This window comes from Ciconia boyciana, chromosome 4 (genome assembly GCF_034638445.1).
Source record: "Ciconia boyciana chromosome 4, ASM3463844v1, whole genome shotgun sequence".
Classification (NCBI taxonomy): Eukaryota; Metazoa; Chordata; class Aves; order Ciconiiformes; family Ciconiidae; genus Ciconia; species Ciconia boyciana.
In genome coordinates this window covers 21,430,127-21,456,018 of record NC_132937.1, presented here as the reverse complement: position 1 = coordinate 21,456,018, position 25,892 = coordinate 21,430,127, and the positions used below count along the sequence as shown (strand labels likewise).

The window sequence follows — 25,892 nt, the reverse complement described above, 5'->3', positions numbered from 1 at the left end:
AGCTCTAGATTTCCAGTCATGCACATGCCAGTAGAGTTACTTTCTGAAATATGGGAAAAACCTAAATGCAAGTTTGTGGATGGACCCACTAGAGGTCAAGGAAAGGCATAAAATATCCAACATGCCACTTTAACATGAAGACAATCAGCTTGACTAACTCCTAGTGTGGCTGTGATTAGAGAAGAAAAATAAATACTTCAGATATGTATTGAAGCAGAAATATGGATGGGGGCAGGACAGGGAGATTTTTGCTAGGCGGATTAACATCAGCATAGACATAGCTGGGGTCACAACTTACATTTAAACCTTCATTCCAAACAAACTGGTATTGAAGATATCTGCAGAAACTGAGGAACGAATTTCCCTAAAAACACATTATTTGTGCGGACTTGTTCAATAATAGCACAACATTATGCTGTGGAGAGGCTGCTCACTTCAGCACCCTGAACTTTTCCATGTGTATTAGCATCCTCATCTTTTTTGGTCTCTTTACTTTGCTAACAGTGCTATTACATAAGGGAATATATAATTTTTCCTGTGAAAAGCGTTATCTTTCCAAGGAGAGACAGCCCAGCAAAAAGCTTTCTGTCACTTTCAATAGGGACTTTTGACTAAATTCTCAGCTCCAGCATATCAGTGTAGCTCTGCTGAACCTCAAGTTGATGAAGCAGCTTGAAACCACCTGGTGTTCATCTTGGAGAATCCACAGGAGATGTTGGCATACAGGCTATGTGTTAAAATAATAATGGTAATAATGACAATGACATAAATGGAATTTGCTATGGGGCCGCTGGAACACCAACAGCAAGTTGAAAATATGGACAATATAAACATTTGAATATGAGCTTCCTGTTCTGTAGACCAAACTTGGGAATTCAATGCTTTGTGCATCTTCACTGAGTAAATAATCATTCCACTGGTGTTTTGTAAACAGTGAAATTTGGAAGTAAGATGAGTTAGATGATATAGTAAAAATAAAAGTATTTCAAATCTTGTGTAACTGAGTCCCAAACTCATTCACAATGTAGTCTGCTGTGACAAATTCAAACTGGGGAGTCACATATGTAAAGTATCACTCATGCATATATATCATACTGAATACCCATAGAAAACAATGCTGAAATGGTTGGATTTTCACTTCCCCAGACCTGGATTTCTTTCCCTTGCCTTAAAAGGGAAATCCAGTCACTGTTAATGATAGTAGGATCTTTACTGTGAAGGAAGGACAGCCGCCACAGAACAAGGTTACTCACACATGAGACAATGCAATACAAGTGGGTTGCATGAAGCATGTAGATAGTTATGGTAGCCTTAAATCTTGTGAAACTGAGCACACTTCCCAGTCTTATGAAGCACTTGTAAACTGTTCCTCCTATTCTTTACTTCCTTTAAGGACAATTTCATGCCATCTAACCTCTTTGCTCTTTAGATACCAAACAAACCTTGAAGGCTATAAGGTTAAGAAACTCTTCACAAAGCCTTGGGTCTGTTGCCTATGAAAGGAGGGTCAGAACCATAGCAAAGGGTTGGTAGGACCCTGGAGAAGCCGTCTAGCTCAACTAGCACAATGCAGGACCAGCTTCGACTATGTTATTACTGACAGTTGTGTTTCTCTCATTTTTAATCTACCTCTAGTAATGGAGAGCCTCAGCATCCCTAGACAACCAGTTCTACATCTTTTCTTTTCTCACCATTAGAAAGGATTTATTTTAGTCAAAATCTTTCTCCATGCAATTTCCTGCCTCTTTCCAGTGGCAATAAGGAACTGAACAGACCTTCAGACAAACAACAGAAACCCTGTTCTCTCATTAAAGATGTCCGTTGTAACATCCGTTAAATGACTGGTGCCATGAGATGCAGACATTGATACAGGGCAGCGAGTTATCCTGACAGGAACAAGGCGAAGGACATGTCCTTCCACTTTCTTTTCCCAAACTTTATCAGAGCCAGTCTTTGAAAATTCAATATTCATTCTGAGCTCCCGCTTAATAAACTTGGCAAACCTGACATTTTTAAAACAAAACAAAACCATGCTGTTCACTTTCCCTTTTCATTCTTAATTGGCCCATCTAAAAGCAATCAAGTGAACATTTAGCTGTGGTAGAAAGAACTGCAGGAGACCTCTCCTCCAAGTGCCATTATTCAGAAGTGCACAGGAGTGTGGATATGTTTATGGAGAGTGGGAGGCACTCTGCAAATTCTGTCTCAACAGTGACAGAGGAGCAAGAGGATACCCAGGGCTGGGACCACGGGGGGATGTAGGCATCACAGTGCCCCAGTGGTGGGGACTAGCTTTCTGGGGGGAGTCACAGCCAGCTATGCCTGTGGTTTAGGCTCCCTTGATGGTGTCAGGGGAAATTAGGCATTAAAGAATAAACCGTATAAACAGCACACTGAGTAGGGAGCTGCTTAAACTTGCCAAAATGAAACACTACAGTGAAAGGGATCTCTTAAACCCCATCCCTCAACAGGTCTCAGATACCAGCCTTCATTAGGGGATCGACTTGCTGGGATTTATGTGCATGAGACCTTTCTTGCACAACATGCCCACCCAGAGGAGGGCCCCCTCTCAACCAGGTGCTCTGTGAAAGGAAAGGTAAACTCCAGGCTCTAAAGCAAGAGAGAAAGAGGTGTGTGTAAAGCATGTCTGTAAGCCTATCTCTCCCACAGCTGAAATGCAGACCTGCTAAAGCACTTAATCTGTTTCACATGGTAATAGTATTGGAGGTATGGAAATCCTGGCTGGGCTGCTTGGTGTGTGTGATGAAACACATCAAGTAGTAGATCAAGTTAACTTTTCACAGCAGGTAATACAATTTCTAGAAATACACACACAAGTGTGTCTAGAGCAGGAATCAGATTTCAACAGTGGAGCCATACAGAACGTATAATTATATTTTGCATTTTTAATAGACTTATTAGCATAATAATGCATTAGTCTAATAGAATATTAATGTGATGTGGAAATATTAGCATATTACAGATCCTTATTCATTAATATATTAGACCTTTATTGTATTAGTGGCACAATCTATTGGAGAAAATGTTGCTTTGTGTCTGATATCACAATCCAAGAAAAAATTGAGATGGCAAATACGGAGCCTGTTTGTGTCACAGGCATGCCTGAGTCTAGGTGTTAATGCAAGAGCTGAGAAGAAAATGCTTTTGCAGGCAGAAAGCGGTTGATATTTGAGCAGTTTTCCCACTTTCTCTGAATTCAACCTAAAAACTTTTCAAGCTGTTTCCATTAAAATATGAAAAATTGCAGCGCTTTAAATCCTAAACCCTCAAGAATCTCAGAGCAGGAGGAAAAACAGTCCCTTTTCTGCCATTCAGATACCCTCCTAAAATGTAGGGAACTGAGTTCAGATCATTGCTCTCCCACCGTTTCACATCCTGGGGAATGCCTGCTCTGGGGACCTGGTGGCCTCCCTGGTGACCAGCACCCCCTTGCAGAGCTCCCCTGTGTCAGACACTACCAAAAAGATCATCTCAGCAGCTTGTACCCCAATACCCCACAATGTGGATGAGCGACCTGACTACCTGTTTATCTGGTTTTCTGGCATTGGTCCACTTTCTATATCTCCCTCCAGAATTGAGAAGACTGTCCCAATAAAAGCTTAATTGAAAATGGTAGTGTTCATGAAAAGACCTGAAAAATCCTATTACATTAAGGCCCCCTAAATTCCTCTGTATCTTTGTTAAAACTTTGTCAGATTGACATCAGTCCTGGAGTCCCATCACTGACCTGTTCTCCCCATCCACCCCTTATCAGGGAGCGAGACCCCTTTGAGCTTGTGTTGCTATCCGTGCCCTGGTACTGGTGAAACAGACATTTTTAAGGCAGGCTAAGGACAACCAGAATGTCAAAACAGGATCACTTTTAGTGATAGGGACTCAACGCCCCCATGAATGGGACTGTATAATGTGGTTTTCTGCTCAAGCTGCGTACTGGGCTGCATGACCCCAATGTCCTTATGGGAACTGAATAAATGTTCTCTATAAGCTACAGAAAACAAATATCATCTAGCGACTTAATCCCACGTCTCTCATTCACAGACAGACTGACAAACAGGACTAATTCCTCTTATTAATACTTTGAGTATAGACAGCAACACTGACCACGATGACTCATACATTGGATTATGTGCTTTTAGCAGAATAGGAAAATGTGTGAAACAGAAAAATGAAGAATGTCAGTAGGGATGCAGAGTTTTGAAGTTTGCTGTTTCTTTTTTCCTTCTGAGGAAATGCAGTACAGTCCTTTCCAGAAGCAGATATTCTCCATGCTCCAGGTAACCCTCCCAAGTAAGGACAACAAAGAGAAGGTGAAAATCATAATGCTTACTCTCTAGAAAGCATTTGCATCTACCTAGCATCTCTGTGGCATCAGGATTGTTTGAAATTCCTTCTAAGGAGCTCAGCAAAGTAGGTATTTTGCTTTTAAAAATAATATACCAGATTCCCAATAAACAAAGCTGTAGAACTGAACTGACCGTAGTGCAAATTTTTCTTAGTCTTACATTAGAGCCAATGGGCTGTTTTCCTGGGCTTTTTTTTCTTTTTTTTTTTCTTTTTTTTTCCCCTTGATGCATTTAAACAACAGCTTTTCTCTTCTCCTTGTGATCATGTTAAATGGTTAATTGCTCTTTGCATTTGCTGATGGCACAACATAAGCCCCTGCAGTAAAAGAGATTTGTGCTAAAACTCAAGTGCTTAAGAAATAAGGTAAGGGGTTATATTTTGGGTCAGTTCAATTATCTATATTTTTTTTTGAATTATATATTAATTTTAATATAAGCTGCAGCACAGAAGTGCAATTAGCATTCAGACAATGTGAGAAAGTCTTGCCTGAAGTTAACTGATGTGTACAATCCATGCAAGGGATTCAGGGAGGTTAGACAGTGCAGATCACTGCTGTAACACAGTTAAGCCAGGTCCTCAGATGGTGTAAATCAGCACCATCAAATGGAATCGCTCTGATTTACACCGGGTAATTATGTCCCCCCACTGCTATTTGAGATTGGCTCAAGATGACAGAATTGGGATCATCACTAGAATATAGACTTTTTCTACGTTCCAAATTACATTAAAGCCATCCAGTTAGACTGAGAGCTAGAAACCCAAGCACACCTTTTATTAGCAGGTATCAAGCTATTCAAAACCAATGTATGTCAGCCACTCCAAATAAGCCTGATTTAAGTAATAAGGAGAAAGCCTTGCCTTCCACTTTCCCATCAGTCCAAGGCAGATGCTTTTATATCCCATTTTGAGCTAAACTACTGCACTCTCTGCCTAGCATAAAAGGGATGTTGAGCACAGGAGAGCCAAACTACTCTCTGGTGGGACCCATCTCCTTCCAAATTAATGCTTCAGGTAGCAATTGGTAGATATTTACCCTGCTATCAAGTCTGGCTCCTCATATCTGAATCTACTGTAACCCCTTAGAAGGGCTGACCTAAGTTTTTTGCCGAGTTAAGACCCTTGCCGGTGAAAAAAAGAGCAAACAAACCCCCTTTGTTTCTAGTCTCAAAACTCCCAACCAGTTTGAGTTGGGAGGTTTGCTCAGTGGTTTTGTGAAAGAGTCTTGACTGACAGAACCTGTCTAAACTCAGAGAATTAATGAGCTTGTATTCTGCAATGGGCTGGGAAAAGAAACCAGCCAGAGAGACCCTCGATATGACCGTTAACACTGCTTTGTTACCATCCTTTGTTCAGCACTTGTATAGTGCCCAGAAGACAGGGGTTCTGCTGCCTGGTGGAAAGGGGGCCCAGGTGATCCTGAAATGCAATTAATGCATAACAGCTTCAACCAATCCATCTAATTTACTGCCTGCATTTCTCCTGGGCTTGCTTCTCCCTTTATTTTTTTCCTCACACTATGAAGGATAGCCACTCATCTTTAAAAAAAAAAAAGGAAAAAAAAAAAGGAAAGAATACACAAGAAATAGCATGTTTTTTTCTGGATTCACTCTGCTTTTTCCCTTCCTGAACACTGTTTGGAGATTCTTGTATTTAACAAAACAAGGTCAGCTCATCAGCACAAAAGCTGAAAGTTTCAAGGGGTCCAACACTACTTCCATCTACGGAATTACTTTTTAACACATTCTGAGTTAAAATTATCACCTCTGAGCCAAATGCAGATTGACAGCCAAACACCAAACAATCACATTTTGTTAATCCATTTACAGAGGTGCAAATGCCTGATCCAATACCGGTTTGCTCTGACACCACGGCAGTGTTGTGGGGTTTTCTCTTTTTTTTAAAAAAAAAAAAAAACACAAAGATTTTGGGAGGGAGACTCTTGTTACTGTTTAAGGGAGAAGAGAGGAATTCTAGGAACCACTGGGGCTGTGGGATTGCTCACCACCATCCCAAGCTTGTTTTGCTTGTTTGTAGTTCAGAATGCAGCTTTTGTGTCAAAAACTGAAGCCTTTAACATTTTCAAAGCCTGTCTTCCTCTCAGCTGTGGTGCACATGCTGATGGAGCAAAACAAGGGCACTCAGAGTTCAGTAGCTTTTATAATTGGACCTAAACTGATTTCAGTCTAAGGTCAATTTGAAGAGGAAGCTTCAGGTGCCATTCAGAAATGACAAGAGAGCACGACGTGAGCCCTTATATTGCAGGAAGAATATAGCACTGATCAGTTAGAAATCATTGCTGGAAAGTTGCTGTCAGGATTGTCTTGCTTGTGCATAAGCTATGGATCTAGATCATTTAGACAGACAGATAGACAGACAGATATGGGTAAGGAAGTAAAATTCCGTCCTTGTCACTCAGCAATCCAATTTAACCTGATTTTCTTCTATTTAATTTTGTGTGCCTTACTACAAAGGTGTCTATAACCTCATTATCTAAGCATGGGAACCTCATTATCTAAGCATGGGAAATGTGAAATTGGACTAATTGGTAATAGAGATAAATAGTTATACCATTCAACAGATGTATACTCATTACTGCATACCTAACTCCTCTTACCTATTCTTCTACTTATGCATGCATCTTTCAGTTTTTAGTGCTTCTGGAAAGGGAAACATTCAAGGCTTAATATTTGTCTGCATTTTTTTAAAGTGGTTGATACAAACACAGACACACACTCACAGCTCTGCAGCAAACTTAGCCCTCTTGAAAATGGTTCATTGACAGCCTCTGAAACATAAGTGTGAAGGCATTAGATCACACATGGGATACTCAAAAGCTGTGCCCAATGTTGAAAATTCACATACCCCATTTGCTTCTGCCTTGTCCTGCATGTAGAAAAGCCACCACCCCATCACCTGACCTTTAGAAAATAACTGGTTCCCACTGTAGTTTGAAAACACATGTGCTCATGTGTGGGCTATTGCTTTTGAGGATAAATAGCAGGGCTGGAAAAAAAGGAGGAAGGTATATTACATGGTCCTTTTGCAAAATAACAGGTGACTTGGTTGACATCAGGCACGGTTAGAGTGGTGGAGCTGAGAAAGGTGTCCCTCATACCACCTCCTAAGCAGAAGAATAAATTCCCACCTTCCACCTCATCTATCCTTAAGGAAGAAAAGACTCAAAGGGATCTGCTCTGCTGCCCACCCACTGTCCCAAGGACTCAGGGGCTGAGTTAATCCCATCACACTAACAGAACATAACAATGTTTTGAGAGTACTTACCACATTCCTTGAAATTGAAGAAAGTTGCCATGGTTATTAGTAGCTCCTAATGATATTTGCATAGATTAGCAGACTTTAATGCAATCATGAATGCTACAATCCGGGGGAAAATAATGAAGAAATCCATTATGAGGTAATAAAGTAACTAAGTCAATACAGTAATAATTTGATCCCATATTAGTAATAATTTCATCTCCTGCTGCAAGGCAATTTTAATGCACATACCATTTCTGGACAGTTTTATAAATATCACCTTTGTTTGAGATAATTAATTAGCAAAATCAAAAAATATATTGCTGGTATTTTATACGATAAATTAGTCATTAGGTTTAAACTGGCAGGCTGTAATAAAACTTATTAAGATAAATGTGCTGGGATTCTTAACACTTCAGAGGAGCTGTTCTCCTCTGTCTTAAGGCTCTTCTGGTGCAAAGCTATTATTGCTGCTGGGTGGTTTCTACGTATGTTAAAACCCAGTTATGAAAATAATGTTTATAACCCTGGCTTGCTTAGCAATAGCAGCCGAATGCATTAGCCCATACCTGCCCAGTGGACAAGGCTAAGGTGAGGGTGAATTGCTGAGGGCCTTATTATCTCACTTCCCATCATCAGTCAGAGCCCACAGCCTTCTGCAGGACTGAACCAAACTAACTTCACTTCAGAGGAACTTGGGTCCAGGTCATCGTTCTGATATAGGGGAATGTTTTGCATTCCGGAGCAGGGCAGGGTGAGAACATTAATCATTAGGGGGTGGTAACCAATCCTAGTTTTCTGCTTCTGCTCTTATTTTGTGATAACTGAATCACTTTTTGCTTTCCAGAAGTGCCTGGAAATCACAATGGACCTCAGCAACATCTGTGACAAAGTGGCCACTGGAGCCGAAAGCTACTACGCTTTACAGTGACCACCATTTGCAGCCCTCTGAAATATTCCCTCCATGTGGCTGGGGCTCTGCAAAAGGCTTTGCTGTGTATTTGGGGAGCTATCCCAGCCAGATGGCACAGGCTGGCTGAGACTGTCAAAACTGGATGGGGACCAGCTTCTTGCAAGGAGCGCAACTCTTGCCATCTAATGAGCTGGTCTTGGCTCCCTGGAAGACTGTGCTGTGTGGCCAAAGCAAGGGTTGCCTTTCTGGGCTTCATGACACCACTATCCAGGAACAGGGGTATTAAATCATTATATGCCATTATATAAATCATTAAAGCCTTTTCAAAGTTTGGGTCTTGCTTAGACATCCCCTGAGCCAGTTTGCTGTCATCTTCCCAAGGCATTACAATTTCCCACTCTGGCCAAACTCGGCCCTTTCCCCACAGTTCCCCATCTAGCTGAGGTTTCCAAATCCATGTCACTTTGCATTTGGAATGGCAGTAAATGACACAAATTGATGATCCATCAAACTCCAGTTTTCTGTATGGGCCAATTCTCAATGCAAAATAGGAATGTCCCTAAAACCTCATTCTCATTTATAAAAAACTCAACAGAGAGTTCAACATTTAGCTGGGAGCAGGCCATGAGTGCTGCTGGAATCTATTATTAAGCCAATATTGTAGCCAAGTAAACAGTCAAAAGACAGAGAAAGTGGCAAAACCCATTGCTTCCCCATTCAGAAAACCACCTCTGATGTAATATCATTAGGGCAGCACAATACATTATAGAGCTAAGAAACTCTACCGTAGAAATTCTCCCTTTCCTAAAACACCACGGGCATTACTCTTGAAATAAAATGATAGAATCAATACTTGTTTAGCTTCATTGGGAATAACAAATGTTTTTCCCCACCAAGTAGCAATGCCTTCACTTTAGGGATACTTTCTCATTGATGTACAAAGTGCTTTATGTACAAGTTTGGTTAAAGAATCCCATAAGCTCCGGAGTGCTGGAGGCTGGAAGAGCAACTGGGGCAAAAATCATTGTACAGGCACTTTGTTCTGATAGTTTTTCCTAAGCATGTTCTACTGGCCAATGTCAGGGAAGGCTATTGGACTACATGAACCTTCAATATGACTCAGAATGGCAGTTATTATATAATCATATCACATCCTGGTGCTAATTGGCATGGGCCATTGCATTCAGTCGGTAGGCTGTATGCCTTGCTTTTCAATGAGACCTTATTAGACTTGAATTTCCAGTCCTGATATTGGGTATGTTAATTGGAAAGCTGTTTAGAAGCATTGTGACATAAAGAGGACTGCAAGTCTAGGCAAGGCCTCAGAGATTATTCCATTTGCTGTTTTTTGTGGACACATGTCAACCCCACTGTGCTCTCTGTTCTATCATCTCTGATTTGGTGCTTTTGAATACACAACATTTGCTCTGACTGCTCAAAGGGGAAGGCATGGTTTTTCAGGAACAGCTTTTTGGATGTAGGTTTCCTCAAAGAGGTCTGAGACTCCTAATTATCCATTGGAGCTATTCCTTTGGCTGATCTCCGTTGTGCCTGCTGTGTGATGGATGCACGTGGCACAAGTTCTTATCAACATTTGTGACCCACAAGTGATCTGGCACCTCCAAAATGATGTTTCAGTGATGTCTATCAGGTGGATTGTCTGTTGGCTATTATGTCTCTCCCCTGCATGAATTGAGATATGGAAACACAGAATAAAAAGGGACCATTTTTGAATTACCACATGAAACCACTGAACTACTAGGGAGAATTGTGGCTTATTGGTAGCTCCATCCCATCCCTCTCACTAAGGCCTCCTGGCTACACAGGATGAGGTGACAAAGCATTTAAGGACCACTGGGGTAGTCCTGGGGGGTCTACCCCATTTGGCCAAGTTGGAAAAGCTCTGGCATAGTTGACCATTTTGGGCTTAGCTGGTTCATGAGAATTTTTGGGAGCCTTGCTGCTCAGACCTGCACCAGGGATCCTCAGCTCTGTGATCACACTCAGCACCCTTAAATCAGATGACCTCAGGGGTGAGGGTAGGGAGGAAAAGGCCTAGGCATAATCCCTTCAGCATCTCCTGCGGAAAAGTGGCTTTAGCGACAAGCGTTTCACAACTGCCATTCCCACAATCGTTCCCCTTGTTTATACGATGACCTTTCAGAGGCGGAAGCTCCTTTTTATTACTCTCTGAACTGGGGTAAACCAGGCCACGCTGTGTTATCTACCCAATTTATCAACACTATTTACAGCAGGTCCATTCCACTGTCTGGCTTAACTCAGTGCCCAGAGACCCGGCATTGAGAGAGGAGGTGGCTGCTGAAGAGAAAGGAATGTCAATTCCAGCCTAGTCCCCTAAAGTGAAATAAAAGAAACAAAGTAAATAAGGAAGGAGAAGTAAATACATTATCTCCAGGGTGATTATGTCTATCTAGTCCAATACAGGCAAGCATGAAACCAATAGAAACACCATCTTATCCTCTTAGTTATCACCACACACAGAATGTCATCTTTTGGTGCCCTAAAAAGAAAGAAGCATGCCACATCCATCTTTAATGAACATGACATATCTCTCACCCACTTGTATTTCAGCAACCCCAAACTGCTGAAAAATGAGATAGGAGAGTCTGTTCTCCCTGTTTGCCCTGAATCATGAGAATGGATTAAAATGATTTTTGTTCTGCTTTGTTTTTTAAGGATTGCTTTGGGTAATTTTGTTTTCTTTCTGCTCTTCTGTGCTTTAAGGGTTCAGGTTTGCCGGCCATTCTCCAGAACTCTGTGATCAAGATGCAATCTTTTACTCTTTTTAAATGAAAGAAAATCAGGCTGTTATATGTACAAATGCTTGTAAAGGCTGTGGGTAACCAGAAAACATCAAGTATCTTGAGACTCACTGCGAAATCACAAGGGCAGCAGTCTGCTCCCTCCATCACATTCAAGTCATGTGAGCCTTGAGCCTGCCTTTCTAGCAGGTTCAAATTCACTTAAGTGGCAAAACAAGCCATACCCCTTCCCCTGTGGTACCGCCGTCTGGTCTGTAGGATGCTTCAAGCTATGCGATGAAGGGGGTGCTGCTCTGATACTTCACAACATGTCTCTACAGGTCTCTCTTAACATCATGTCCTCCTGCCATATGATCTGTACTCCCCTCTCCCTTGAACAAGGATCATGCCATGGCCATCCATATATTCTTCAAATGAGTTAATATATTCGTTATATATTTCTCTATCTTACTCCCTTGCACCCTGGACTGATATCAGCCCTTGATAGCTACACTAACTCAAGTCTAAATAGGTAGCCATCAATATCTTGGATTTTGTCTTGTATTGTTTAGACCAGTATTGAACCATCACATGGATGGTCCATGGGGACTGTGACAAACAAAAGAATTTATTTGTTTCCCTACAGCTGAAATACGGCCCCCACAAACCCCACAGCTGTGATGTATCACAATGTCTGGGCATAGTCAGAAATCTAACTCAACCATGTCCTCACAGACTTACAAATCAATCAGAGCAAAATCAGGAGACCTGCTGGAGGCTGCTTTCTTAAATCGTATTTGAAATGCGAAATTAAGAGAATAGCAAGAATAAAACATGAAATAAAAGATCTGTGTATAAAGAATAATTCAGACAAGTTCCACTGAAACTAAGGGCTCTGTTCAGGTTTCCTATTATAATTACACTTCATTGCTGCCTCTCTCTGATGGCTGCCTAGGAACCAGCCTTTGACAGCCCTCCCTCTAAAGCAGGCTCTCTAGTTTATTGCTCTCTTGGAGCTGGGAGCCATACCTGTCTACTCCAGGCATCTAAACCAGATGTCTGTCTGAGGCCCTAAATAAACAGTCTGCTTGCACATGCCTTCAAGTCAGAGCTTCATTCTAGCCACTGTGGACTTTGGCTATGAAGCTGATACAGCAGATAACAGGAAAGGAGAAGACCGTAGAGATCAAGACCACATTCCTGTTCATCCTTGTAAGTACTTCACCAGGGGAGAAAGGACCCAGGCCAGGATGATGCCTCATAAGGGGAGAGTCCCTTGACACTGCACTAGGCTTGCTCACAGCACGGCTGTTGAGGACCTCAGGTTCCCCATAGCAGGAGCAACAAGCCCTGGGTGCATTCAAAGGCAAAACAGAAAGCATTTAACAGGATTAGCTTGTATGAATTCCAGAACAACCATCCCTCCTGTAATTTCCTTTGTAACTCCCTCCTTATTTACCCTGGTGAGCAGAGTGCAGCCCATCACTGGTGAAGAGCTGTTCCAGTGTCACTGTCATTCAGCTTTTGGTTCCTGCCTCCTAAGAGTCTCATGGTCATTTGGACACTGCCAATGTTGTGAGATACCTTTAGCACTCCTATCTGATTGGCAGTGAAGTATAACACCACTAGCACTGAACTTTCTGCAGTGTCTGTTAAAGATAAGGGGGGAAAAAAACCTTGAATAATTTATGTAGTTAGTTTAATTTAAATAATTTATATGCTAAGCATTGCAAACAGAGCTGGAGTTGATAATGAGTCCGAGAAGCACATTTTGAACTCAGTTGCAGATTCTACTGCATTGTAATTCTTGCAGGATACAGGATTTCCTAGCAGTATAACGGCCGGGGAGTGTAAACAGGGTAGTTGCTTGAAGAAGAGTCTGTACAGACTCCTTCTTTACCAATTACCACCAGATCATCTTACATTCTCTACAGCTTGTTCAGTTTGAACTTCCTGAAATTATCAAGGGCTGCATGCATTTCTCCAAGCCACAGAGAAAAACTTGGCTCCATTGTTTGACAAATAACAGTTTGTAACTGGTGTAATCTGTAATCAGGAATCAATTAACGAGATATCAACAGGAAAGGAAAGATAAGGGAAAACCAGGAGAAAATCAATGAACATAAGGGAATTGATCATTCAAAGGGTCTTCCTTAAGCCACTGGGTCCTCTCAGAGGACTCTTTGCGGCATGTTCCATCGGCTTTGTCTTTTCTTCTTCAGCTGTTTTTTGGCCATTTTACATGAGAAAGCCCTTCTTTTTAGCACTGGGGAAAAAGAAAAAAAAAAATCTAAGCCCCCACCCTCCAGGTTCATTGAGTGGTCACTGCCTTTTACACTTATAATGCAAGTGAAATACATCTCAGAAGTTACTTAGAGCTAAAGAAAACTGATGCTAAACTTTGACAATTCTTGCATGAATTCACAGCAAATATCTCCAGGAACATTTTAGAGGATGTACATAGTCTCCACAGGGATGCAAGCATAAAAGAGATCACTAGCACATACCTCGTGAAAAATAATTTCCCACAAAGCCTTACACAGTTTAAGAACCATCTTTGTCATAGTAGACCAGTTATTTGCTACTGGCTTCTTTTATCAAGATTTTTTTTCTGTTTGAATTTCTAACATCCTTAATGTCCTGGTTTCAGCTGGGATAGAGTTAATTTTCTTCCTAGTAGCTGGTATACTGCTGTGTTTTGGATTTTAGTATGAGAATAATAGTGATAACACACTGATGTTTTGGTTGTTGCTAAGTAATGTTTACACTAGCCAAGAACTTTTCAGCTTCCCATGCTCTGCCAGGTGCACAAGAAGTTGGGAGGGGACACAGCCAGGAGAGTTGATCCAAACTGACCAAAGGGCTATTCCATACCATATGACATCATTCTCAGTATATAAACTGAGGGGATTTGGCCTGGGGGTAGCAATCGCTGCTCGGGGACTGGCTGGGTGTTGGTCGACAGGTGGTGAGCGGTTGAATCAGTTGCTATTTTCCTGGGTTTTGTTCCTCTCTTACTCTCTTGTTGTTTTCCTTCTCATTACTATTATTATTATTATTATTATTATTATTATTATTATTATTATTATTATTACTATTATTTTGTTCCAATTATTAAACTGTTCTTATCTCAACCCACAAGTTTTCTCACTTTTGCTCTTTTGATTCTCTCCCCCATCCCATCAGGGGGGAGGCTGAGCAAGCGGCTGTGTGGTACTTAATTGCCAGCTGGGGCTAAACCACAACAGTCCTTTTTGGTGCCCAACGTGGGGCACGAAGGGTTCGAGATAATAACAGATTAACCAGAGAGTATTAAGGAATTTAGGTCTGTTAATAGTTGCGGGCCACGATATTGATTCATCTGTTCTTGATATTGGTTTACCTGAACTGCATCATGCTCATTTTTTTGCTGTACATATTAAAGATCGGTGTTGGTTTTTGCAGTTTGCTGTGCTCTGCAGTGATTAGTGATGTTTTGCCTGGGAGATTTGTTATTAAAACAGTGACCTTGGGTTTACTTTGGTATCTAAGTTTCGTACTGAAGCCATTACTGTACGTCGGGTACCACGTTATAGAGACAATTAGCAATGATACTTCTTCCTCTGAGAGGTTTTTTATGGAGGAAATACAAAATGGCACCTTCACTACCTTCTTCTACAATGTTTCCTCCTTCGTTACAATAACTTTTCAGTATCTCGAACATCCTTGGGTAGTTAAGATACATCTATTGGTATTGCTTGGGAATATTGTTTCGGTTTTGTCTAAGATTAGTAAGCAATTTAAGAATATCATCCAGAGATCTGCCCCAAGGCAGGATAGTTATGAGTGGCAGGGTGTGTGGGATAGCATGGGCAAATGCCTAGGACGGTGGGCACCTCCAGTGCTTTGGAACTTCACCCCTGAACAAGTGCAGGATCCTGAAAAATTAGTAGAATATTTGGAAAAAGTATGTTGTCACCCTGGCAATTCTAAGGAGATCCAAATCACTGCAATGTGCTGGGGCCTGACCCATGCCTACCAAGCCCTGTTCAACACTATTCAGAACCCTCAAGGATCTGGTGACAAAATGACAGACACCATGGCTACTCCAGCCCCCGCTGCGATAGGCACTGTGGCTACTCCAGCCATCCCTGCAACAGGCACTGCGGTAACTCCGGCCCCCCCTGCGACAGGCACTGTGGCTACTCCAGCCATCCCTGCAACAGGCACTGCGGTAACTCCGGCCCCCCCTGCGACAGGCACTGTGGTTACTCCAGCCACACCATGACAGGCACTGCAGTTCAACCAGGGAACCAACCCGTGTCAGTATCAGTCGCCCCTATACACAAGAAGAAATCCTGGAAGCAAAAGTCAGCGTGTTTAGAAAGGGAGGATGAAAAACCAGGGCCATCACAAGGAGAGGAAGAGGAAGAACATGTGGATGAGACAGAAACTACCCAATCTCTATCCCTGAGTGAGCTGCGAGATATGCAAAAAGATTTCAGCCGTCGTCCAGGCAAGCACATTGTCACCTGACTGCTCCGATGCTGGGATAGTGGGGCCAGTAGCCTGGAATTAGAGGGTAAGGAAGCCAAGCAGCTGGGATCCCTTTCTAGGGAAGGGGGCATTGACAAAGCGATTGGAAAAGGGGCACCAGTCCTCAGCCTCTGGAGGCGACTCCTGTCAGCTATGAAGGAAAGATATCCCTTCAAAGGAAGATGTTGTATGTCGCCCTGGGAAAGGGACCACCATGGAGAGAGGTATCCAGTACCTGAGGGAATTAGCCATGCTGGAGGTGGTTTATGGTGACCTGGACGACAAGCAGTTATCAAAAGATCCAGATGAGGTCTAGTGCACATGACCCATGTGGCGGAAGTTGGTACGGAACGCACCATTGTCGTGTGCCAACTCATTGGCAATACTGAACTGGAAAGACGGAGAGGGTCCAACAGTGGATGAAGCGGCTAGTCACCTCCGGGAATATGAAGAAAGTATCTCTTCCTCCCTTGTCTCGGCTGTGGAGAAACTGTCCCGGAAGGTCCAGCAACTCAAAGAGGATAGGTCCTACTTTCCACCTGTACAGACCAGTGTCTCAGCTATTAGGAGTCAGCGTTCCTCTGCTCAAGAGAGAGGATATAGAGGGTACACACCACGGGGCACCCTATGGTTTTACCTGTGTGACTACGGAGAGGACATGAGGAAGTGGGATGGAAAACCTACCTCGACCCTAGAGGCGCGGGTATGTGAGTTGCAAGGAAAAACAATCACCAAAGGGGGTTCTTCCAGGAAAATTGCTGCTTCGGTTTCCAGTGGACAGTTCCCCAGACAGAGTAAAAGGGCTGATCTTACTCCTGATTTTAATGAAGGAGCTCCTGACTCGTATGTACAACAAATGGGTAATGAATACTATGACCAGGACTAGAGGGGCCCTGCCTCCAGCCAGGTGGAGGAAAGGGACAACCGGGTTTACTGGACTGTGTGGATTCGATGGCCTGGCACATCAGACCCACAGGAGTATAAGGCTCTCGTAGACACCGGTGCACAGTGCACCCTAATGCCATCAAGCTATATAGGGGCAGAACCCATCTGTATTTCTGGAGTGACAGGGGGATCCCAACAGCTAACTGTATTGGAGGCCAAAGTGAGCCTAACTGGGAATAAGTGGCAAAAGCACCCCATTGTGACTGGCCCAGAGGCTCCGTGCATCCTTGGCATAGACTACCTCAGGAGAGGGTATTTCAAGGACCCAAAAGGGTACCGGTGGGCTTTTGGTATAGCTGCCTTGGAGATGGAGGAAATTAAACAGCTGTCTACCTTGCCCGGTCTCTTGAAGGACCCTTCTGTTGTGGGGTTGCTGAGGGTCAAAGAACAACAGGTGCCAATTGCTACCACAACAGTGCACCGGAGGCAATATCGCACCAACCGAGACTCCCTGATTCCCATCCATAAGCTGATTTGTTGACTGGAGAGCCAAGGAGTGATCAGTAAGACTCTTTCACCTTTTAACAGTCCTATATGGCCAGTGCAAATGTCTAATGGAGAGTGGAGACTAACAGTAGACTATCATGGCCTGAATGAAGTCACTCCACTGCTGAGTGCTGCCGTGACGGACATGCTGGAACTTCTATACGAACTGGAGTCAAAAGCAGCCAAATGGTATGCTACAATTGATATTGCTAATGTGTTTTTCTCAATCCCTTTGGCAGCAGAGTGCAGGCCACAGTTTGCTTTCACTTGGAGGGGCGTTCAGTACACTTGGAATCGATTGCCCCAGGGGTGGACACACAGCCCTACCATTTGCCATGGACTGATCCAGATGGCACTGGAACAGGGTGAAGCTCCAGAACATCTGCAATACATTGATGACATTATCGTGTGGGGCAATACAGCAGAAGTTTTTGAGAAAGGGAAGAAAATAGTCCAGATCCTCCTGAAAGCCGATTTTGCCATAAAACAAAGTCAGGTCAAGGGACCTGCACAAGAGATCCAGATTTTGGGTATAAACTGGCAAGATGGACGTCGTCAGATCCCAATGGATGTGGATAACAAAATAGCAGCCATGTCTCCACCAACTAGCAAAAAGGAAACACAAGCTTTCTTAGGCGTTGTAGGTTTTTGGAGAATGCATATTCCAAATTACAGTCTGATCGTAAGCCCTCTCTACCAAGTGACCCGGAAGAAGAACGATTTCAAATGGGGCCCTGAGCAACGACAAGCCTTTGAACAAATTAAACGGGAGATAGTTCATGCAGTAGCCCTTGGGCCAGTCCGGGCAGGGCAAGACGTAAAAAATGTGCTCTACACCTGTGCTGGTTTTGGCTGGGATAGAGTTAATCTTCTTTATAGTAGCTAGTATGGGGCTATGCTTTGGATTTGTGCTGAAAACAGTATTGATAACACACTGATGTTTTAGTTGCTGCTAAGTAATGTTTGCATTAGTCAAGGACTTCTCAGCTTCCCATGCTCTGCCAGGCACACGGGAAGTTGGGAGGGGGCACGGCCAAGATGATAGTTTATCCAAACTGGCCAAAGGGCTATTCCATACCACATGACGTCATGCTCAGTATATAAAGCTGGGGAAGAAGGAAGGGGGGGACATTTGGAGTGATGGCGTTTGTCTTCCCAAGTAACCATTACGCGTGATGGAGCCCTGCTGTCCTGGAGATGGCTGAACACCTGCCTGCTGATGGGAAGTGGTGAATGAATTCCTTGCTTTGCTTTGCTTGTGTGCGTGGCTTTGGCTTTGCCTATTAAACTGTCTTTATCTCAACCCACGAGTTGTCTCTCTCTTTTACTCTTCCAGTTCTCTCCCCCATCCTACCAGGGGGGAGTGAGTGAGCAGCTGTGTGGTGCTTAGTTGCTGGCTGGGGTTAAACCCCAGCAACACCGCAGCCGAGGAGACTGGCCCTACCTGAAGCCTCTGGCAGAAAGCACCAGGGGAGACTCGAGGTCGACCCCTAGGGTTTTGGAGTCAGGGATACAGAGGATCTGAGAGCCGCTATACTCCAACTGAAAAAGAGATATTGGCAGCATATGAAGGGATTCGAGCTGCTTCGGAAGTGGTTGGTACTGAAGCACAGCTCCTCCTGGCACCCCGACTGCCGGTGCTGGGCTGGATGTTCAAAGGGAGGGTCCCCTCTACACATCATGCAACTGATGCTATGTGGAGTAAGTGGGTTGCACTGATCACACAACGGGCTTGGATAGGAAACCCCAATTGCCCAGGGATCTTGGAAGTAATTATGGACTGGCCAGAAGGCAAAGATTTCGGAATATCGCCAGAGGAGGAGGTGACGCATGCTGAGGAGGCCACACTGTACAATAAACTACCAGAAAATGAGAAGCAATATGCCCTGTTCACTGATGGGTCCTGTCGTATTGTAGGAAAGCATCGGAGATGGAAAGCTGCTGTATGGAGTCCTATACAACAAGTGGTAGAAACTGCTGAAGGAGAAGGGGAATTGAGCCAATTTGCAGAAGTAAAGGCCATCCAGCTGGCTTTAGACATTGCTGACTGAGAAAAGTGGCCAATGCTCTATCTCTATACTGACTCATGGATGGTGGCAAATGCCCGGTGGGGGTGGTTACAGCAATGGAAGCAGAACAATTGGCAGCGCAGAGGCAAACCCATCTGGGCTGCAGCATTGTGGCAAGATATTGCTGCCCAGGTAGAGAACCTGGTTGTAAAAGTACATCACGTAGATGCTCACGTACCCAAGAGTCAGGCCACTGAGGAACATCAAAACAACCAGCAGGTGGATCAGGCTGCTAAGATTGAAGTGGCTCAGGTGGACCTGGACTGGCAACATAAGGGTGAATTATTTATAGCTCAGTGGGCCCATGACACCTCAGGCCATCAAGGAAGAGATGCAACACAGAGATGGGCTCGTGATCGAGGGGTGGACTTGACCATGGACACTATTGCACAGGTTATCCATGAATGTGAAACATGCACTGCAATTAAACAAGCCAAGGGGTTAAAGCCTCTGTGGTATGGAGGGTGATGGCTGAAATATCAATATGGGGAGGCCTGGCAGATCGATTCTATCACACTCCCACAAACCCGCCAAGGCAAGCGCTATGTGCTTACAATGGTGGAAGCAACCACCAGATGGCTGGAAACGTATCCTGTGCCCCATGCCACCACCCGGAACGCTATCCTGGGCCTTGAAAAGCAAGTCTTATGGTGACATGGAACCCCAGAAAGAATTGAGTCAGACAACGGAACACATTTTTGAAACAACCTCATAGACACCTGGGCCAAAGAGCACAGCATTGAGTGGGTATATCACATCCCCTATCATGCACCAGCCTCTGGGAAAATCGAATGATACAATGGACTGTTAAAGACTACACTGCGAGCAATGGGTGCTGGGACATGCAAACATTGGGATACACATTTAGCAAAGGCCACCTGGTTAGTCAACACTAGGGGATCTGTCAATCGAGCTGGCCCTGCCCAATCAAAACTTTTACGCACTGTCAAAGGAGATAAAGTCCCTGTAGTGCACACAAAAAACATGCTGGGGAAAACAGTCTGGGTTACTCCTGCCTCGGGCAAAGGCAAACCCATTCGTGGGATTGCTTTTGCTCAAGGACCCGGGTGCACTTGGTGGGTAATGCGAAAGGATGGGGAAGTCCGATGTGTACCTCAAGGGGATTTGATTTTGGGTGAGAATAGCCAATGAACTAAATGGTATGATGTTAATTGCTATATAATACTGTATGTCATCACTTTTATGGTTGCTATACGCCATATCAAGGGTATTTCAGTGAGAATCACCCAGATTAATGAAGAATGAACTTTGATGAAACCAAGCAAAGTGCAGCGGTGATGGAACCAGAACTGGCTTCAGCATGCAACAATCCAACGCCACACACCATCTCTCCTGCCCTGAAAGACTGTAGGACAGATGGAGTCCAAAGTCATGGACTAAATGAACTCAAAGGACATTTTAGAGGGATGGCCCATAGACCAAGGGAATGATATCTGTGTGTATATATCAAAACGCAGGAAAAGTGGTGGTGATTAATTGGAATGTATTAGAAAGGGTAGGACCTGGGCATGAATAGATGGTATAGAATAAGGGGTGGATACTGTCCTGGTTTTGGCTGGGCTAGAGTTAATTTTCTTCCTAGTAGCTGGTATAGTGCTGTGTTTTGGATTTTAGTATGAGAATAATAGTGATAACACACTGATGTTTTAGTTGTTGCTCAGTAATGTTTACACTGGTCAAGGACTTTTCAGCTTCCCATGCTCTGCTGGGCGCACAAGAAACTGGGAGGGGGCACAGCCAAGATCCAAACTGACCAAAGGGCTATTCCATACCATATGACATCATGCTCAGTATATAAACTGGGGGGATTTGGCCTGGGGGTAGCAATCGCTGCTCAGGGACTGGCTGGGCGTTCGTCGGCAGTTGGTGAGCGGTTGAATCAGTTGCTATTTTCCTGGGTTTTGTTCCTCTCTCACTCTCTTGTTGTTTTCCTTCTCATTACTATTATTATTATTTTTTGTTGTTGTTGTTCTAATTATTAAACTGTTCTTATCTCAACCCACGAGTTTTCTTACTTTTTCTCTTCTGATTCTCTCCCCCATTCCATCGGGGGGGAGGGTGAGCGAGCAGCTGTGTGGTACTTAATTGCCAACTGTGGCTAAACCACAACACTTAAAAACATACTTACTGGTTTCAGAGAAGCCACTAGAATAGCAGTAATGAATCCATATTACTAGCTGCAGCAATTGCTTTGAGTGTCAGAATATTTAGTGTTGATCCATGACTCCTCCCAGAGTTCTGCTGTTATGTGTGCAAATCACAGCTTTCAGTTAAAAAATAAATACCTTTCCAGACATGAATTGCTGTGAACAAAAGAAGGTTGAAAATGTGAACCAAGTCCTGAGCCCTGAAGACTTGAACACCACAAGAGAAGTGAAAAGAAGCCACAAATTTTACCACTGAAAAAGAAAAAAAGGTAATGATTTTTAAGCCGATCAGTGTTATGATTTTTAGGGGGTCTTATCACTTTCGAACATCTGCAGGTTGGCATAGTTGTGAAACCGTGCAAGGCTTTGGAGCTTTTTCTTGTAAAATGCCAAGATTTGTGTCATTTCCTCTTGTCAGTTGTAAAATAGTTAGGGAATTCACATGCCCAGTGAAAAAATTACTTATGGTGGAGCACAGAACTTGTTTGAAGGGCTTTCCAGGATCCCAAGGGGGTCAAAGACAAAAGCTTAATGTGAGAAAGTCCAGAGGTTACCCTCCTCCCTAGACTGCCAAGGAAGACAAAGGGAGCCCAGGCTCTCTTTGTGCCCTACACATGGACTTGGGAAAGGTCATACAAGTACAGAAGACATGGTTGTGAGAATAGGTGAAGGACCTAATTGCATTTGTAAAAGTAGGAAAGGTTTTGGGAATCTGGGGTCATCATCTCTGGGACAAGGTTTTGCCAACTGCCAAGATGTGCATCTTCTCGTATCTCAGTCAATACTTGGCTTAAGCAAAGCAAAATTAAGCAGAGATGAGCTCCTGCAGTCCACACCTAATCTTTCTCACTGAACCCCCTACCCTTTGCTTGAAAAAGCATATACTTCAGTATCCGAAGCAATCATTCCACTGCCATCTGCCACTGAGTTTTAGGATCCCACATTTAACAGGAATAGGAAGGCAGAAATTTTGCTTTGGTACAGCCAGCATTTTTCTTTTCTAAACAAACTGTGGGATATGTGACAAGGAAACCTACTCTTTACTAACCACAAACAAGAGCAGCAAAGTGTAGCTGGCTCCCATGTCCTTAGTTCTAGTAGTTCATCTTATACATCAAAAATTGCTCCAACCCCTTCTATTGCTGAACTAGATGATATCCAGAGATCACTTCCAACCCCAACTATTCAGTGATAAACTGAACCTAGTTGAACTGTCTTTAGAAACTAAGAGGGGAGAGGGAGAACAATCAGGGACTGGCCATGTTAGGTATGTTTCATAGCATTTCAGCATGTAAAGGTGGCTAGAAATAAAACGTATCCAATTGAGTTAATTTCTTCTCCAATTTGTCAGCAAGCATTTTCAAGACAGAGAGTCTGGATTTACACTACTGATCAGAATTAACTTAGCCACGGGTGAGATAAAGCCTGGCAAAGAACAGTAGACTTATCTACATTAGCCTTAAGTATTTTGGGTTTTGGTTGATGTCTCTGCAGTTGAAATATTGTGGTTATTAAAAGAGACATCAGAATTTGCTGTACTGAGCTGTACAGTGTTGGTCCTTGTCTTCTGCCAAGATGGTGCTTGCTGCCTTGGAAGATGGTGATCTCCCCATTTCACCCCCATAATTCACTGGGTCAATTATGCAAAGCTAGACAGGGAGAGCAGGAGAATTATTTCCTGACCCCATGCACCATCAGTTGAGAGATTTCTTTATTTTTAGCTGGTGATGCCTTGATACCAACAGGAAGTTATTGTCACTGCTGGTAAATAAAGGCGTTTAAAATCCATTACAGCAAGATATGTAATGGGTTTTCTTTCCATCAAGATTTCTTTGTCTTGTTCAAAACACAAGCAGGGATGAGCCATTCTCCCAGTGGTGGGTGGTAACGGTCAGAGCTCCTTTGACCTCCTTGCATCTGACAGCCCTTTCCCTTTGCTCTTTAGGGAGGGAAAGGTTAAATGTCACCTCTGCCTTTCTTGTTTCCTTCTCTGTTGCTCTCTGAGAAGGAAAGGCCTGAAATTCATATCGGTGACATCAAGTACAGGGTCTGCTGTGCTGCTGTGCTACTGTGCTTTTAAATTAACAAAGCATCCAAAATTCTCTCTCCTCCTGTCTTTTCTCCTCTCTCTCTGCCTCTTGGCTTCTTTCTTTCTCATTCAAAGCTAAGCTGACCAAGCATTCCCTCTGCCTGATTTCCATCTAGGACTGAGAGTCCCTGCTCTGCCCTCCCAACAGCAGGCTCAGCTTTCCCCATTCCTCACTTACAATGGGACTTCAGCAAAACAGTGGGAAGAGAAGATGGAGGGGAAGCTGATCATATGCATCTGTCTCTCTCTTGAAAATCCACATGGCACCACACAATACACCTCTCTCTTTCTTTTGCAAATCCATGTTTCCACATGTCCCAAAAATGTTTTGTAACCCACCCAGCCCTTTCCCTTCTTGCCTTTCCCATTTCCTTAAAATCCCTTCACAGTCTTTTTTTTCCCTCACTTGCTCTGAGGGACTAGAGGAATGAGGTTGAGTTCACCAAGTTATATGTTTAATCCTTTTTCTTCCTTCTTACCATATTTACCACCACTGCTAGCATCACCATCACCACCAATCTGTCTGCTTGGTGTTAAAATCTTGGCTGAGCCAGCATGGAGAAGGTGTAAGAGAACAATGCACATCTCAGTGTCACCATGGCAGGTGTGGGGATACCTTTTTTTTTTACCACTTCTGCCTAATCTTAGAAATAGCAAATGAAAAAGAAATAGTGAAGGAATTAAATGGAGACATAAAGAAAGGTTCCCCTATAAAGAAGACAGGCATTTAGCTAGGCAGCTGGTGTAATCCACTTCCAATTATTGCTCTTTTGCTAGATTCAAGAACCTCAGAGACATGAAATATAGCTCCTTCCCCTCTCCTGAACTACTGCATTCAAGACCTGTAATTGTGTATGATGTACATCTACAACTGTGTAGCTCCTCACTTTGTAAAGAATACTTGTCAATTCCCCTTCCTGGACTTCTCCTGCCCACCTTACTGGTGAGATGTAACTCAAAACACTTTGGAAAAAAACTTCTGTGAAACATCAGGGTTTGGTTTTTTTTTTTTGAAGACAAAGACTTAAATGGGGAGTCTAAATGAAGCAACCTGAATTGCTCAAGTCACTGAGTTTGTTCAAGCCTGAGGACTGCATTCATTATTATTATTATTGCATTTAATTAGTAATAACACATCATCATAAATTATGCAACAGAAAATAAGTTGTGTTCCTTGCCATTAATGTCTCAAAATCTAGTAGACAAGATGCTTTATGGAAGAATGCTGGTCAAACTGACTGAAAACACAAACACAACATCAAATATAGCAAACAGGGGGGGTTTTGTGGTTTTTATTTTTCTTCTTCTTCAAAATTAGGCACAAAACACTTAATTCTCCCTTTCAAGAATGTGTTTTAGGTCAGATGTCCCCTTTTCTCTGCTAAACCCACAGATCATTTTCTCCTTTAAATGGGGATAATTTTCTATTGTTTGAAAAAAGATAATTGAAGGACTTCTGATGAAAGTGGAATTTTCCCACAATTCAAATAATAGTGCTGAGAGCCATTTCTTGTGAGAGCAATAGTTTAGCTGTCTCATGTCCCCATCCTTCACAGGGCTGGGCTCCCCTGCCAGGCTACAAATCCCACGGTGCCCCCCATACACAGCATTTGCCTGAGGCACTGCGACAGCTCAGGTCTGGCTGCCTGGAAATTGAATTTAAATTTGAGGAAAGTCTAAATGTTCTTCTTCAATCAAAGATGTCAGACTAAAAAGTTTCAGCATTTCTGGAACTCCTTGTGCCAAGACGGGTTTTGATATTCTGCCTTTTCATTCCAATTCGGGACAAAACCAAATGTTGACAAAGCTGTGATTGCTTAAGTCAGCTTTCCTATTTAGGTTCGTTTTGTTAGAGCAAGGCAGAAGACTGTGAGGACATTTCTACTTCTGCTTAGTTCATTTAGGAAGTTTTAAAATAAGGTGGAATCAGTTGCCCTCTTAAAGGAATTACAGTGTTTGGCTTAACTAGTTTAAGTAAGGCTCTGGTTAAATGGTACAGTAATCCAGGTATATGGCACCAGCTAGAGGATTACAAAAGCATCAGACCCATGAAACAAAGTGCTGATCTTATATACTGCTGGTTCAAATGTCTCTGATGTTTTTGATGCTTTAACTGTGTTTCAAAAAGTTTCAGATTGAACCTAAGGTTCAGATAGAATCTGGGATTAATGTCCAGTTGTAGAAAATCTATTTTCTATTCTTCTACGTAAAACCAATGTTACAACTTGAAGTTTGTAGCAATGCTAGCTAGCTCACTGATGTAAATGTGATTGTGTGCTCACACCTGATATGGATAAATTAACACTGCAGTGCTTAGTGCATAGC

The 25,892-nt window shown here is 43.1% G+C and overlaps 1 protein-coding gene across 46 annotated transcripts in view; it reads right to left on the bottom strand.

The window, feature by feature from the left end:
* The window catches only part of CELF4 (CUGBP Elav-like family member 4), a 735,309-nt gene that overhangs the window by 211,582 nt on the left and 497,835 nt on the right, over nucleotides 1–25,892 (bottom strand). For 10 of the 46 annotated variants that reach the window (XM_072858800.1, XM_072858824.1, XM_072858799.1 and 7 more), the window contains exons 4-5: nucleotides 24,289–24,298; nucleotides 12,064–12,080 (exon numbers count right to left, since the gene is read on the bottom strand). The exons of the other annotated variants lie outside the window; for them this stretch is intronic. In XM_072858800.1, the coding sequence (XP_072714901.1) occupies nucleotides 12,064–12,080; nucleotides 24,289–24,298 (27 nt within the window). The remainder of the gene's footprint in view (nucleotides 1–12,063; nucleotides 12,081–24,288; nucleotides 24,299–25,892) is intronic. 46 annotated transcript variants of the gene reach the window in all.